At 43.1% G+C, this 15,881-nt stretch overlaps 1 protein-coding gene across 8 annotated transcripts; it reads left to right on the top strand.

The window, feature by feature from the left end:
- Positions 1-2,994: 2,994 nt before the first annotated feature.
- On the top strand, positions 2,995-15,646 carry YPEL5 (yippee like 5). Of its 8 annotated transcripts, none has more exons than XM_027696547.1 (6): positions 3,045-3,119; positions 6,259-6,392; positions 6,495-6,559; positions 6,733-6,889; positions 11,665-11,837; positions 13,482-15,646. In XM_027696547.1, exons 5-6 carry the CDS (start codon positions 11,697-11,699, stop codon positions 13,704-13,706), a joined length of 366 nt encoding a protein of 121 aa, XP_027552348.1. In that variant the 5' UTR covers positions 3,045-3,119; positions 6,259-6,392; positions 6,495-6,559; positions 6,733-6,889; positions 11,665-11,696; the 3' UTR covers positions 13,707-15,646. The 8 variants fall into 8 exon arrangements, with proteins under 8 accessions (XP_027552352.1, XP_027552348.1, XP_027552354.1 ...); XM_027696553.1 differs by having other exon boundaries at positions 3,046-3,119; positions 6,503-6,559; positions 6,733-6,955; XM_027696550.1 differs by having other exon boundaries at positions 3,046-3,119; positions 6,500-6,559; positions 6,733-6,955.
- Positions 15,647-15,881: the final 235 nt, after the last annotated feature.

Below are 15,881 nucleotides of genomic sequence, written 5' to 3'. Positions count from 1 at the left end.
ATGCTATAGTGTTCCTCACAGCAGTTACAAATGGATTTAGATGGGACAAATATTAAAGGTGGGCCTTACTAAGGCTGTTGGGCACGTCCCCTCTCTCTGATTCATTAAGTTGCAGATCTAACACAGCCTTTTCTGCTCAATAGTGCTGCACAGAGGATTGGCTCCTCCAGAGTAATCTGAGCTATTGTGATATGAATCAGCTGTGGAAAAGGCCCAGGGTCTTCCCAAAACCTGGCATGAGAAGTAAAGGAACAAACTGCTGACTGCGCTGCATTTCCCAATGTCAGAGGAGGATTAATTAATGTTTTCAGGCTGCTTTGAAAATTAGAAGTGCCATGTGGTACAATATTGCTGTTCCTGTTTTTCACCCTGTAGCTGATATGTAGCATGCCCCGTACAAGCTAATTGGAAATTGCTTTTGGTATTTTTGGTGTTTCTCAGCAGAGCTGCTACAGCCTGACTCTTTGTTCTATTAAACGTACCCTACCTCACCCTTCCCTGCCTCCCTTCCTCTAAGCTCCTCTGTGAGGGAGATAAAAACATCAGTCCCTGGCACCATCTGTCAAGCACAGGCTAATCCATTCTCTGCTTGTCTCATGGTCAATTTGGTTTCTTTCTGATTGGTACAGCTACCCTTCTTATTGCTGAGAATTTAATTCTATTCATAGGTTTGGGCTTTGCTTTATTTTCATGGTAATATTATTACGACGATTGCAATGTTCAGGCATACATCCCCTCCATATGCCCAGACTGGAGAACAGTACTTAAGCATACACGCAACCTCCCAGTAAGGCGGGGAGCATCGCTCTTCCCATTTTACAGAGGGAAAGCGAGGCGGAAAGAACTGTCTTGCCCTGGGATGTATGGATGCCTCAGCAGCAGAGCTGAGCAGTGAGCTCACAAGTCCTCAGATAAAACCCAGTCACCAGCACTGACCAAAGAACCACTGCTTTGACTCTCTTTTTGCTCTATTTTGGCTTTGTTTATGGTGATCTCTAGAGGAGCTTTGCAGAGATGAATAAGATGTGAACCTTCATATAGATCCTGTGATGAGACAGAGCAGATCCAGTGGGAACACAGCTCACAGTTACTCACTGAGGCACAGCAGCAGATGAGGTCAACCTATTAACAAAGAGGGCACGTTAGACCAGTTATTTCCTCCATTTGCTGGTGGTAAATGGGACCCCAGGCATGGTCTTTATGGCTTTCTTCTAATATCCTTAGTACATCTGTTGTCCCCGTGCCATTAACTAAGTGGTGATTGCTGTCTGACAGAGTGCTCCAACGCCTTTCACTCCCCTTGCATGATCTAAAGAGAGGTTGACGACAGCTCAGAGAGCAATGTCAGTGCTCAGCTCTACGCAGGATCAGGCCACAGCTGACCATACTGAAGGGTTCTGAATTCCTGGAGATCTACTCAAAGCAAACAGCAGTTGTTAACGTGTCGATGTTGACCCATCACTGACTGCCTACCCTCATGCAGGCAGTTGTGTACCCCTCTGCTTGGCTATTTCTAACAGTAAAAGAATCCATGCAAGAAGACACCAGCTGAAGAACAGCAACTGGGCATATAAGCATGTCCTGCGTGCTATACATACACAGAAATGCCCCTTTGCCTCTGTGTGAAATAACAGAAGAGTCCTGCCAGCTTGTTCCTTCCTGCCATTACTGCAGCTCCTCTGGTGATACCACATGGATAGACCCAGGAATCGCCCTACATGAAAAATACTTTCTTTAATGTGGTATTAGAATAGAAATCCTTAAAACAGCATGGCTTGCCTCATAGAAGGAAATCAACAGCTTTTTGCACCTCTTTTTCAAAACTAACAACTGAAAAGGATTTTTTTCGTTTTATTTTGGCCATTTATTTGTTTGTCAAGGAGGCAATCTGTGTGAAAGCACTGAACCATTAAAACTGGCAGGGAACTGATAGCTCTAGCAATCAATGACCAAAAAGGTCCACAAAACCTTTCCCTCATTCTTCTTTGATCTTTCATCTCCACCGTGGGCAGTGTTTGAGGTATCCAGCAAAGACTTCAACTTGAATATCCTGAAACTCTGCAATCAGCATGAGTCACAGCTTCACTGAGGTGGGGAGGTGACTGACATCCCCACCTCAAACCCTCGCTGGGCCCCATAGCGTGGGGAAGCTCATTGCCAGGGCAGGCCAAATCCCTGGGCAACAAGGCTTGTTAGGTATGGCCAGTCTTTGCGAACGAAGATTTTGGGAAAGGTCTTGTACCTTTCGAGCCTTCGCAATGGATTTTTTAGGTGAGACACAGCATGCGCTGAACTGAGCCCACCCTTTAATCCTAAGGTTCATCTGCCGGGGCCAAGCGAGCTTGGACAATGGCAGTGAGGTCCTCAGGACAAGGCTTGTGAAGGGTGTAGAAAACATGTCTTATGAGGAATGGCTGAGGGAGCTGGGTTTGTTTAGTCTAGAGAAGAGGAGGCTGAAGGGGGACCTCGTCGCTCTCTACAACCACATGGAAGGAGGGTGTAGTGAGGTGGGGGCCGGTTTCTGCTGTGCCTTCAGTGAGAGGACCAGAGGAAATGGCTTTAAGCTGAGGCAGGGGAGATTCAGATTAGTTATTAGGAAAAAAAACACTGTCAGGGTGGTGAGGCACTGGAATAGGTTGCCCAGGGTGGTTGGAGTCACCATCCCTGGAGGTCTTCAAGAGGTGTCTGGATCTGGGGCTGTGTGATGTGGTTTAGTGGTTCAGGGGTTTACAGTGGCGGCGCTGGGTGGACGGTTGGACTGGATGATCTTAAAAGGTCTCTTCCAACCTTGGTGATTCTATGATTCTGTGATTCTGCGATTCCGGGATTCCGCGATTCCGCGATTCCTTGACCCGGCGCGTCCCGCCGGTCGCAGCCCTGAGGCGAACCCGGGGCGGGGCGCGAGGCTGGGGGGCGGAGCCTCCGCCGCGCTGATTGACGGGCGCGGGGGCGTGGTAACGGCGGGGGGGGCGGGGCCTCGGCGGCGCTGATTGACAGGCGGCGGGGCGGGGCCACGGCGGGGCGGAGCCGCGCGGCCGATCCGGAGCGGCGGGGCCGTGGAGGGCGGGGGAGACACCGGGCACGGAGCTGCTACTGCCGCCGCCGCTCTCCGGCGCCAGGTAACCCGGCGGAGGCCGCTCCCGCCCCGCGCCGCCCGGGGAGGCCGGGGCGGCTGGGGAGGGAGGTGGCAGTCGCCGCTGTGCGCCGCGGCGCTGTGTCTGTCGGGCCGCGGCGGAGCCCCCGGGCGAGCCGCTCTGGTCCGGTCCGGCGGCGCGGAGAGGGGCAGCGGCCGGCCCTGCCGGCCCCGCTGTGCGCCGGCGCCGCCACAAAGCACCGGCCTTCCTCCGCCGCGTCCCCTCCTCCGTCAGTGCCTCCCAGCGCCGCCCAGCCTTCCCGGCGGCGGCCGGCACCGAACACCCCCTCCCCGCCGCCGCCGACACAACTTCCTCCCCCGGCCCCGCGCCGGGCAACTTTTCGGGCCAGTTCTTGCGCGGAGCCCCGGGCGGGTGGGCGAGGGACCGTGCCTGGGCCCGGTGCGGGAAGAGGGGGCGGTGGGGCGGCTCGGTGCGGGGGGGGAGGGCGGCTGTGGGCCCGGGCACGGCCCCTCGGCGCGGCGGAGGCGGCGGCGGTGCCTCCCCGTCAGCTGTTTCCTGCTGTTTGTTGTCAGGGCTCCTGCGCTGCCGGGGGGGGGGACGGGCCGGGACGGCCCCGGTTGGCTGCGCGCGCCCCCGTGACGGCCGGGCCCGGGACCGCCCCCGCGCGCGCGCCGCTTTGTGTGTGCGCGGCACCGGGATCGGCACCGGGATCGGGATCCGCACCGACACCCCCCGCGCACAGCGCCGCACCGGGCCCCGGCCGGGGGTAGGGGAGGGTTACGCGGGGGTTGAACCGCCCTGCTCGGCCGCACGGGGGGCGGCGGCGCCGCCTCACGCGTCGCTCCCCTCCCCGTGAGAAGGTGCTGCCGGCTCAGCCGCTCCCCGTGTCCCCGCCGGACAGGGGATTCCCGCGGGAAGCTGTCAGGAATCCAGCAGTGGTGGTGGTGGTGGTGGTTTGCTTTATGGAGGTGCTCGCAACTCGCCCAGCAGTGAGGCGGCTTCGCCTGTCAGCGCTGGGTTGGGTTTTTCCCCGTGGAAGTATGGATTCCCAGGGAGCTGAAATATTTTGCAAGGGCTTTTCCGCCCTGAAAAACCTCTCAGAAAGGTTCTAAGTCCAAGCAAAAAGGAAGGCGAAGACTGTTGTCTGTCTGGTTCATTTGTTACTCTGTGCACAGCCCTTAGCTCTACTGTGCAAGCAGATACAGATTAGATTAATCCAGCGTGTTTATTTAAGAATAAAGGCCATCCTTTGGACTGATACAGTCGCAGAATTTAATAAATTATTTGCCTTTAGTTTCTTTAAACAATAAACTTGGTGTCAGGATTAGATTGAGGGAACAACAAAGCAAGTACACACTTCTTCTGGAGAGAAACACAGGGCAAGGCTCTTCCGAAAGTGGTAGGTGTCGCAGAGCGGCTGTTGATGTCAGCAAATAATGGCAATGGATTAACCATTAACATAACTGATGTTTGTGATTGATAGCAGAAAGGAAGGGAACTTGCTCCGTAGTTGTAAACATTCCCTCACGTGACTATATATAGCTGCTATATGTATAATGGTTTTATGTATAGACTCATTCTGGATAGCTGAGTTCAAGTCATGTTTGTGACAAACAAAACTGTCTATTTTTAAGTGCTGCTCTCTTTTTCTAATGTTAGTCTGTAAAAATACTATTCAGGGACTTCTGTCATCTGTTACTTTCACTTCCGTAGTTGTGGAAGTGTTTGACTTAGGGGTGCAGACCTTGTTGTTTATATATAGATTTTAATAATGATGATGAGTGAGTTTCAGGTGGGGCTGTGAAGTGTGTGAGGACTACAGAAACCCTCGAAGCCCAGTGGAGAATATGACAAGAACAGGCCTGATTTGTTATTTGTCTCAGACTGAGAGTTGTACACATGTACACATATTTATGTATGTGTATTTAACATTCCCTCTGCCGGTAATCATCACGAGCTTGAAGTGGTGTTGTCAAACTTAGGTCATTGGTTCGTGTTTGTTTACTGTCATTTGACCTATGTTGAAATCTTGAGTTGCCCAGCTCTTGCTGAAATACTAATTCCCCCAAGCAAGATTTAACTTAAAGATGCCTTCTTAAATGGGTAGGTGAAATGCCTGTGCATTGTGGATGTTTGTTAGCAAGGCTCTTTCTAGTTTTGGAGACTTTCCGTATGTTTAGGAGTCTTTTCCGTTAATATAAAAATTTTTTATTGAGGTGCACTTATCATACTAGCACCTTTTCTGCCACTTGTATATAGTTTGTTTGAAAGTCTGGATGATAGTTGACTTTACACTATTTCTTTAAAGATTGTTTATTGGAGTTTTTTTTAATGATTCGTGAAACCAGTGATGTCTTTGGGTGAAATTTTGTATCATTTCAGTGCTAAGACCAGTGAAAACAGGAAATTGAAATTAGTTTAGCTTTCTCAAAGTTGCAGAATGGATTCATAGGCAAAAGTTGTCTCAGCTGCCTAATTAGTATAACAATAAATTTATTACAAAACCAAGAAATACAGCTTTCCTGAAAACTGTGGAAGAATTGGAAGGAGAAAAGGGAGACAGGAAGGAAAGGGGAAGAAGAAAGGGGAAAAGAAACATGGAAACAGGAATAGTTGCTGCATTTGGACTCTGTGTAGTGGAAAGAAAATTATTCTGAGTCTGATACCATTTGTCAACTAATACTTTATTATGTTATCTAGCAAGAGTTTTGTGAGGTGTAAGTTAATCTGTGGGAGATGCTGAGATACAGGGTCCATATGAGAAACAAGCACCCATCTGTGTGGCTCTACTCTTTGTAAAATTGAAACAAACTGCCCTCTATTAGTGTTTGCGTGCACCAATATAATGTTAATGTATTTAAATGCCAGTATCCCAACACAGCGTTCACCTTACCCAGAAAAAAAGCCACTTTGCAATAGAAAATTACACAACTGCAGCTTGCAATACAAAATGACACTACTGCAACTTGCACAGATGCAGTTTCATCCTGCAAGGCAGCTTGTTCATTGCTTTGCCAAAGCCTCTTCAGTCATTGGACTGTATTACATTCCTTTTACAGTTTGCTACAGTAGCTGGATGGTTCTAATGAGCACAGCATACTGTTCCAACTCACTTTCTCTCTTCGAATTTGGCTACATGTGGTGGTTTCAATTCTGCATGTAGGCAGAGGCCAGGCCCTGCTAACTTTGACAGCCTCAGAAGTTGGTGGCAGAGTTGAATCTCAAACCTCCTAAGAGATTGACCACGTGTGTGTTTTCAGATGCACCCCCACCTGTGAGCAGCAGAAACCTGGGAAGGTAGGGAGCAAGTTTTATTTTTTGCTTACCCAGTGATACTTCAACGTGTGGCCTTGTGTAGCTCTGCTAAGAACTCTTTTTCCTCTTTTGTCCATCTCTGAGACGAGAAGAGGAAGCTTAAGCCCAGTTCCTGAGATGCGACGATGAAGTTTAAGCCTGATTCCAGAGTAAGTACACCTTGAGAATGTTTCACTGTGCCTAGGGAAATGCACGACCCTGTTTCATGGGGTAGAGGGTGCTTATTTGATTACAAAGGAAAAAGTTTTTAGTTGGTGAAATGGTGGAAGACAGGCTGTCATAGTTTTTTTGTCCTTTAACTAGAAGCTGTTCTCTGTTGTAGATCTGAGACACAGTAGATGGTGCTGAAGCAACACTGAGGCTCCTCCTGTGAAATATCCACATTCCAGTGTGTATATAGAAAGCGCCTGCTGGCTCTCCCAAGTGTTGGTGGTCCTGTGGCTTCAAGAGATGCATTCCGGGACAAGAAAACACTGACTGTTAGTTTTAAAAATGTTAATAAATAATTCTTCATGTTACTTTTTGGTTCATCATTGCTTGTGAAGGTAGGTAGATTAGGTAGTACAAATACCAACCAAGTAGTGCTTCAGGTGGTTTCAGGTCTGTGTGCAGACAGCAGCCAAATTTAAGCTGTTGAATGTCAGCTCTTTGACAGCTGTTGCTCAGTGTTGCTGAAATCAACATTGAAAGACAGGTGGAAGTTTGGGAGCTACTGCTCTAGGAATACATATTATAGCACTCAGCCACAGTGCCTGTGTTTCCTGTCTGTCCATGCACTCACTGGGAGAGGCATGCAGGAAGTGATTCACAGTATGGTTAACAAGTAGTGTTGAGGTTTGCATTGTCAGAATAATGTACTGTCAAAATCATGCACTGTCAACAAGCCTGGCTAGATAGGTAATGTGAGCTATCATTGATTGTTCTCCTAAAGGTCCTCTCAAGAATGCAGGTTGATAGTGGTGGTCTGGGTGCTGAATATTGACACAGTGTCATCATCTCTCAGTTCATAAAAGTACGTGTGTCTTGGAACTGTGGACATTTGAGAAGCGATAGATATATATCCCATTAGTGAAAGTAAGTCTTCTTTTTTTACGTTGCAGCCATTACTTTACTATTACAATTTGTGTTTGATATTATGACTTGTGTTTGGCAATTTGCATGAAGGCAGAATCACTAGGACTTCGTCACTGATACACACCCAACAAAGAATGCTTAGCTGATTTTAAAAATGAAATCATAGGCCAAAAAAATCTGTTCTTTCCTCCACATTTGTTTTTGTGAATAACCAAGATTCCTGTCCACTGCTTCTGAAAATTCTGCTAGTAGCATGATGGAATTGGTGTGATACAGTAGGGTCACTTTCTGAGGCTGTAAATAGCAATAAAGGACTTGACAGGCTCTCTGATTCAATGGAAGTTATTTTCCCTGTTTTTAAGTGTAGAGAGTGGATGAATGGGTAAGTGCACTTAATGCATTTCCCCCCCCCCCATCTGGAGGATCTTAAGCTTTAGAAATGCTTTAATGTTTCACAATTCTTTGGCTTCTCTTCATTTAAGAGAGCCCTCCCACTGCCTATAGAAGCTGCCTAGAAGTGGCTTTTTCAGATCATTTATGTATGTGTGAACATAAATAGACGCCTGCACCTTTTGAATGGGTAGGGAAACTATAGGAGAAAAAATTACAGTTATCTTGGGTGACTTCATACACACCACTTCTGTATGTAAGGGACAGGAGCTTGAGAGCAATGGAAAATTGCTTTCCCTTGTTCTGTTCTGCTATTATGTTTTTTTCCTGTGCACAGTGAGTATACCCTACAGGATTCAGGATCCTTACATAAGGAGGGAAGAGTCTTTATCCACAGCAAGTATCTTCTGATTTCGTCCGATAAGTGAATGCTATGTTTTTAGCTGGGGGTGGGGGGTGGAAATGGGAGGGGAGAGCATGAAATGATTCCAAGTTGAAATTAACTTTTTGATATTGTAGGAGAGGAAAAGGCAAAATTTCCATGCTAACTTATTTAGAAAGTTCGTGATCAAGTGTGGCATTCGAAGGCTGCAAATGACTAGCAGTCATTTTGTAATTTTTTCCTCCTTTTTACTATTGTGAGCAGTACCATAAAGACTTAAGGTGACTAGTTTTACAGCACTCCAGCTGGACCCTTGTGGATTCATTGAAATCCTGTAGCAATCAAAACTAAGGACTGAGGTAGTTGTAGAGTGTTATATATTTTGACTGAAGTCTATCAGGTGGTAAAGTGTAGAGGTTACTTTTTAAAAGTTAGACATTCTAGTAAGATTACAGTACTTTAACAGTTCCTTAAGAAAACATATGCAAAATCTACACTGTTTTGACTGTTATAATGCTGATTGTAGAATGCAGTTTTCTAAATTTTAAAATGTATATTGTTTTCAAGAATATACATTTTCTTATGCACTGTATTCTGAAGAAATGTTGGTACCAGTTGGTTTGTTAGATTCTGCTGTGACTTCAGTCTGAATTCTCACAGCCTTGTGCTATCATCAAATACATCTAACTTTTTCTTTCTGTTGGGACCCAAGTCTTATTGCAAGTTTATTTCTCATTTAGATACTTGATGAGGTTACTCTTAGCTCTTTGGAGTAACATAAACAATTGAAGATTTTAGGCCTTGTGTTACTAGGCAGGTTTTTCAGCCTTAAATCTTCGATTATATTTTTGCATTTATTTAAATGTTCAGTATCTTCAGGACTCAACACTTCAGTCCATGCATAGTGCCATATCCAGAAGTAATACATTTGTATGTTGCTTTGACTCCTAACTTGCTTGCAAGAATTACATTCGCGCTCTCTTCTGAAGTATTTAAATTTAATTTTTAGTGTCTCTGGGTTATTGCTTTTCTGAGTGCAGTAACATGAGGTATGATTTTAGGTAGGTGATGTACTTGCATTTTAAGTGTTTAGATACATTTTTCAAAATGGCATGTTGTGCAAGGGCAGTCTGTGTAATGGATCAGTTCTGGTCACCCAGCTTAGTGTTTGTGTTGCTCTTAGTATGAGAGGGATGGGTTTGGAATTATTTTACATTAGCTTCTAAAAATACTGACAGGCTAAGCTTTGTGTTTACCCTGAAAGAAATATGTCTTTGGATGCTGATTCCACATTTACAGTAACTTATGATCAGTTAATTGTTTTTAATCCACAATACAATCAGCACAAATACGACATTATCCAAAATTAGTAAGGATGGCACATGGAGCTAGGCCAAGTGCCTTATGGGCGTATCTGTTACAATTGCCTTTATTGCTTGTATTTGTGGTTTCTTCTGGCTGGAGACTTTGACTGATACTTGTTTATTCACACTTATTGTCTGTTGATTTTCCTTCATTCTGTCACCATTCACATTTTAATTTTTTCTTTTGCCTTTGCTTGCTAGGAAAGATAAAGGAGTATTAGAAAGGTATAATGCTTACAGAAATCTAATGAAAATGCTTTCTGTATTTTGAGCCGAGTCACACCTCTAACACTCAGCTGAGTCCATGAAATATTTTTGTCAGACTCAAGACCTGCTTTATTTATGTTTTGAAGAAGAGATATTGGTATTATATCACCCTTAAAGGAAAGAATCATTCCATTGCTTTGAATTTTTATGTATCCTTCAGATGGGATACAGAAGATTAATAGTGATTTGAAAAATATGCTTGTAAGGAACCTGTGCTAAAGTCACTGTGTTCAGTTTAGGAACCCTTTTTGCTGCTGCACATTGTACGAAAACAAAGTGGTGAAATAAAGCAATTGGAAAAAAAACATGACGTCAGTGACTTCTGATTTTTATGTGTAAAAACAGTGTGTTAAATTTCATGTGTCTAGGTGCATGTTTTAGTCCATTTGCTTTTTGCATGTCAGCGGAAGCTTTAAGAAACTGATCCCTTAAGACTTGAAATGAGTTTAATTTAGGTATTTGCACTTCTTAAAGGCATTTGACTTAGAATATTTAACTTGATGAGCACAGAATTTGACTAATTTCTCTATGAACAGCACAGTATCTGCTGCTCTGAAAAGTAAAGCCCACACAACTTTAATAATGCAGTGTGTCAGATTTACTTTGCGTTTCTGTGCATGACAAAAGCAGAGACAATACACTTTTCTGATTCCACATCTGAAGCATAAATGGAGTTACATTTAACGTGTTTAACTATAGGTGTTTAGTCATAAAACTTCTGCAGTTGAAAGGGAAATAACATCATCATTTAATTCGTTTGTCATGTTACATCATCCTTCGTGATTTAAGTTTTCAGCTGGTATGTTCTGTGCCTACTCACTAGTTAACTATGAGTAGTTTATGTTAGTTGGTATAAAGTTGGTGAGACACTTTAATTTTCCCAAGCAGTGAAGAGGCTGAATTGTCAAGTGCTGCAGATCTGCTACTCTAAACTTCCTAAGCTCTCTCTTTTTGATTTTTTTTTTTTTTGGCTCATTGGAGTTGCTCGGGTATTTTAATGATGAAGCTTTGGAAGTATCTTGGATGACACAGAATTTTGTATTTAGATTAGACAGTTTTAAATATTTGTATATGATACTGTCTGGTGTAAAGACTGGGTGGATTGTTTATTATGTGAAATAGCATCCAAACCTTTCCTATATTGGTATGCGTATGAAACCAGTGTCAAGTCAAATGCAGCAGACAGGCTGCTATACCAGCATTCTGGGTGGTGGTGGTGTGTGATTGTGTGTCATAAATTATGCAAAGCTTAGAGGAAGTGACAAAATAAATATATATTTTTAAAAGGGGGGGAGGGGGTGGGGGTGACATGGGAAAATTAAGCTATAATTGGTGACTCAATGTCAGTGCTTCTCAGTGCTTCGTTTCCCAGTGCTCACTAAGATGAGCAAGTTGTTGGGAATATAGTGGAATGGAATTTCAATACTAAAGGAAGTAGAAGCTTCTGAAGAACTGTAGGGTCGAGTAGAGGGTCTGTAAATGTCTGAACTATATTTTAAAGGTTTCCGTTCATGTTTTTCTCCATTAATGTACTTAGTTTGTATCTAGGTCATCTTATTGTAAGATGGTCACTTTGGGAAAGAACTTGTCTTAACTGAGAGAGGGTGAAGGCCAACTGTGAGTTTAGTAACTCACCTGTGAAAGAAGAACCCCCTGCAATCATTACCTGAATTGGTTTGCAGAATATTCTGCCATATGTAGGGTGTTGGGGGGGTTATTGGTTTTTTTCCCTGCTGTGCCTTTTTTACATGTACATGATCTTTCCTTTTGCTTTCAGGTCTTGAGCGTAGACTTACATCAGTTCTAAAAATGGGAAGAATTTTTCTGGATCATATTGGTGGCACTCGCCTGTTCTCCTGTGCAAACTGCGACACGATTCTGACCAACCGTTCCGAACTCATCTCCACTCGTTTCACCGGCGCCACAGGAAGAGCCTTTCTTTTTAACAAGGTTGGTAAGAAGCTGAGGAGGAGCTGCTATTTACTTCTGAAAAATGAGTTTGTGGGGTATCAGTGTCATCAGAGAAGCCAAAAACTTCTTGGCTAAAGTGTTGTGTAATTACTATTATAATTTCTTTAATTTTTATTTTGTTCTATTTAACTGTCTTTGAAGTCAAGGTAGACATTTACTATTGATGACAAACTATCTAAATTAGTTTATCTGCAATATTGAAAGACTGTGAAGAGGATTGTGTATATAGAGACATCATACCCAAATGTATGGAGTTTTAACTTTGGAGACTTTTGTAATATGAACCTCAAATTCACTCTGAAAGTATCTTGTGTCTATCAGAGAGTTTCAAAGGCATTTGCACTTTTACTTAGTTAAAAAAAAAGTCTAAAAATTATTCTATTTAACTTCTAGAATGCATTTAAGCTAACAATATTCTGACAACTAATGTGAACCACAGTCTCTTTTACAGGCAGTAATACTGTGTTTTAGTTTAATATATTTTTAATTGATCAAATTCAACAGATTAAAATATGCAAGTCATAACTTTTGAGTAAATTGTAATATTTATTTATTAGCCCTTCCATATAGACTTGTCCATCAGACTCATTGAAAAAACTGTGATTGTCCTTTGCTTTCTTGCAAAGTTCCTGGTCATATAATCATAGGTGTGTTTTGGTTTTGTTTTTTCTTGAAAGCCATTTAGCCATGGGCAGGGTTGAGAGAGGTGTCAGTAATGTCTTTGCTTAACTGTGCTTGGCCCTAGGATTTCTGATATGCTGAATCCTGTCAGTAGCACTTACATGTAAGTGTTAGGCTGCATAGCTAGAAAAGAGCTGTGGATCTGTTTTCTTTCTCATCCAGTAAGCACTGCATCCAAGAGTTCAAATTTTTCTGGTGTTAGATATTGGGGTTTAATCACAGAAGTTTGACTTTTGCATTTCTGCAGTCAGAACCTTACATCTGAAGCAGAGAGAACAAACACAGGCAGGTGGAAAGCTGAGAAGGCAGTGCAGTCCCCTCTTTTAGAATCCTACCTCATATCAGCAGTTTGGATATAGTTCTGACATCAACTTTTCAGGAAATCCTGGTTTTGTGGTGTTGCTGCCTAATCTTTTAAACTGCCAGTATAGCACAAAAAAAGGTGCCTGTTTCATGCCTATGTTTTCAGCCACTGAGCCTTGCTTTTGCTTAGATAATTATTTCAAAAGCACCCCAAGATTTTTAAAGAAGTACCTCTTTTAATATTTGGTTCTGAGTTCTGGGAATGAGTGATCACATCAGCTGCTAGAAATGGGTTACATATGCTACAACTGGATTAATGTAAACTAGTTTACAAGCTATTCACTAGGAGTTTCTCACGCAAACTTGAACAGTCCTCTGGCCTTTTGTATGTCTTGTCATAGCATTTCATGTCTCTCAGTTAAACAGTGAGGGGTTATACATCCCTGTGAAGCATATCTTCACAGTGTTACCTTCTCAAGGAAGAGATTTTCAAGGGCTGTTGACTTACATCACTGCAGTTTTCAGTTCACATGCAGTGACACAGGCTCTCTACTTTTAAAATGTTGATTGTCACTTACCAAGCTTTGCCTTAGGCAGACTAATCCTTTCTGTTCCCTGTCCCCTGTGTATTTGTATCAGGTGGTAAATCTGCAATACAGTGAAGTTCAGGATCGGGTCATGCTCACTGGCCGCCACATGGTTCGAGACGTGAGCTGCAAGAACTGCAACAGCAAACTGGGTTGGATCTATGAATTTGCCACTGAAGACAGCCAGCGCTACAAGGAGGGCCGTGTCATCCTGGAAAGAGCATTGGTCCGAGAGAGCGAAGGATTTGAGGAGCATGTTCCATCTGACAATTCCTGAAGAGACCTGAGTCTCTTCTCAGGTTCTCTTCAATTGAAACTCAAGTATAATAAAATCAACAAAAAAATCTGCTTACATACACTGTCACCTTAGCATCAGAGTCGGATTCATGGACTACAGAGTGGGAAAGATTGTGGGAGTATTTCAGATGGAACCTTCCTTTCTTTATTCCGTTTATATTTTACTTGCCCTCCAGCAGCTGTTTGTAGAAGGAATGTTGTGCAGATGCTGTAACTTTTTCTCTCTTTCATTTACATCTGTTAGATTTGAGATTGTATCTACAGATACAGTGGGCTAAAAGGAAAATATTTGGGGGATTTGTCTTTTGTTAGAGAGAAATTGAATGAGGTTTTTTTTTTTAGTTTGCACAAACTGATGTCAGCATCAAATTATTTTAAAACTTCAGATTTTTTTTAAAAAGTATATTCCACTCTTTGGCTTAAGTTTTTAGTTAGGTTTTTTTGGTTTTTTTACCCAGTCTTTTCAACTGGTTTGCTAGCTAAAGAGATCCGAATTTGTGCTGAGTGCTAAAGGTTCAGTGTTGGTACGGCTTGGGCTGGCCCGTGTGCCATATTCTTGTTGAGGTTGATTGGTAGCACAGAGCCCATTATTTCTTGTCATTCTTGACCCAAAGATGTCACCATTCCTCGTTTATTTGTGAAGTCCCATTCACCATGTAAACTGGTGTTGATTGGAAACTATTCTTGAAATAGGGCAAAACTGCTTGGCTTTTTTTAACTTTAACTGATGTAACTTATGAGCATAGTAATAATATAAAATAATAGCTGTCTGTTTAGTCTTGCGTTGCTTACAATTCCGGCTGTGTTTGTAATGATAGGGATCCACTGAGAAACTACTGTTTCAGTAGTGATTTTTTTTTCGTTTTCTCTACTAATCTTATTAAGTAGACAGGGAATTGCAAATCTTAATTCTTCTTCAAGTAGCTTTCTTTAAACCCAGAACTTCCTATGTTAAACACAGCTGCTGTGTAAAAGGAGAAGATTGCCAGCATGTTTGTTCATGCCTAGAGTTATGCAATCCGCATCTCTTGAAAAGATTAACTTAAACAGCTTGTTTTCAAATGCTGCTTCTGGTGTTGAAACCTTTATCTTTCAACTTTGTTGAACCTTTTCGTTGTGATGTTACATTTTTATCTTTCTGGGCAGCAGTACATGTCAGCCTGGTAGTAACTAGTGACTTGGATTCCTGCTTTGTTCTTGTGGAGGTCAGCTCTGTTTAAAACAGTGATCTTGCTTGCCTTTTTAGCAAAAATGCTCTTCAGTAACTTAACTCAAGGGTGCCCAAACACTTTCTTTGTGTCTTAAGCCATAAGTTAAGATCTCAAGGGCTGAAATTTATTTGAATGTTAGATATGTATGATTTCTTATCCAAGTTAGTTGTGGTTTTTTTCTTATCGGATAAATTGTCAACATGAAAGAAGTTACCCACAGACGTAGAAAAAGGAGGGGGGGGACCCACAGACGTAGAAAAAGGAGGGGGGGGAACCCCACCCAATCAAACAGGTCTGGGCTCTGACATTTCAGAATAACTTTTCTTCCCTAGCCACTGCTCCATACCTGAATGGGGAGGGTGACTATGCAGAGTATTTTTCTTAATTTTTTGTTTGCCTAGTGGCAATTTGGACACCCCTGACTTGAATCTACTGCCTCTTTCATGTAAAAGTAGCTTTATTATAGAATCGTCACATAGAAGGAAAAGAGTAGATCACATACCAGAGCTGTGCTTGAATCAAGCTGCTTAAACAATAGTGTACTTGTGCCTCAAATGAATCAGTTTTTGCACTGAGTACAGTAGTACCCCATTATCTTGTACTCCTGTCCTTCACAGACCCTAAAAGCGCCATTAGCATGGTTCTCTGCAGTACTTTTCTTGTACTTCTGACATTACAGTACAATAAAATATGTTTTGTCCTGAACTGATCTTTGCTGTTCTTTTAGAGTTATTTTCATAGTCTGTCTGCCGAATGACATAACCCATCTTTCATTCCCTGGGTTGAGTTTCCGCAGCACAGTGACAAGCTGTTGATGAGCATTTCTCTCTGTATAGGTGGCAAAAGAATGTTCTGTTTATTTTGGAAGGTGCCAAGTAGAGCTTCGTGCCACTTGGACACTTGGAAGCATTTTACTGCTGTTAAAGAGAAAATTAAAACAGGAA

The sequence above is a fragment of the Neopelma chrysocephalum genome, unplaced genomic scaffold (assembly GCF_003984885.1).
Source record: "Neopelma chrysocephalum unplaced genomic scaffold, ASM398488v2 Primary Assembly neopelma1_108, whole genome shotgun sequence".
NCBI lineage: Eukaryota > Metazoa > Chordata > Aves > Passeriformes > Pipridae > Neopelma > Neopelma chrysocephalum.
This window is presented reverse-complemented; position numbering and strand designations above follow the sequence as displayed.

Coding starts and splice junctions, on each gene's coding strand:
- YPEL5 (XM_027696551.1), top strand. CDS start 11,697: ATGGGAAGAATTTTTCTGGATCATATTGGTGGCACTCGCCTGTTCTCC. Junction 11,838..13,481: donor GAGCCTTTCTTTTTAACAAG/GTTGGTAAGAAG, acceptor TATTTGTATCAG/GTGGTAAATCTGCAATACAG.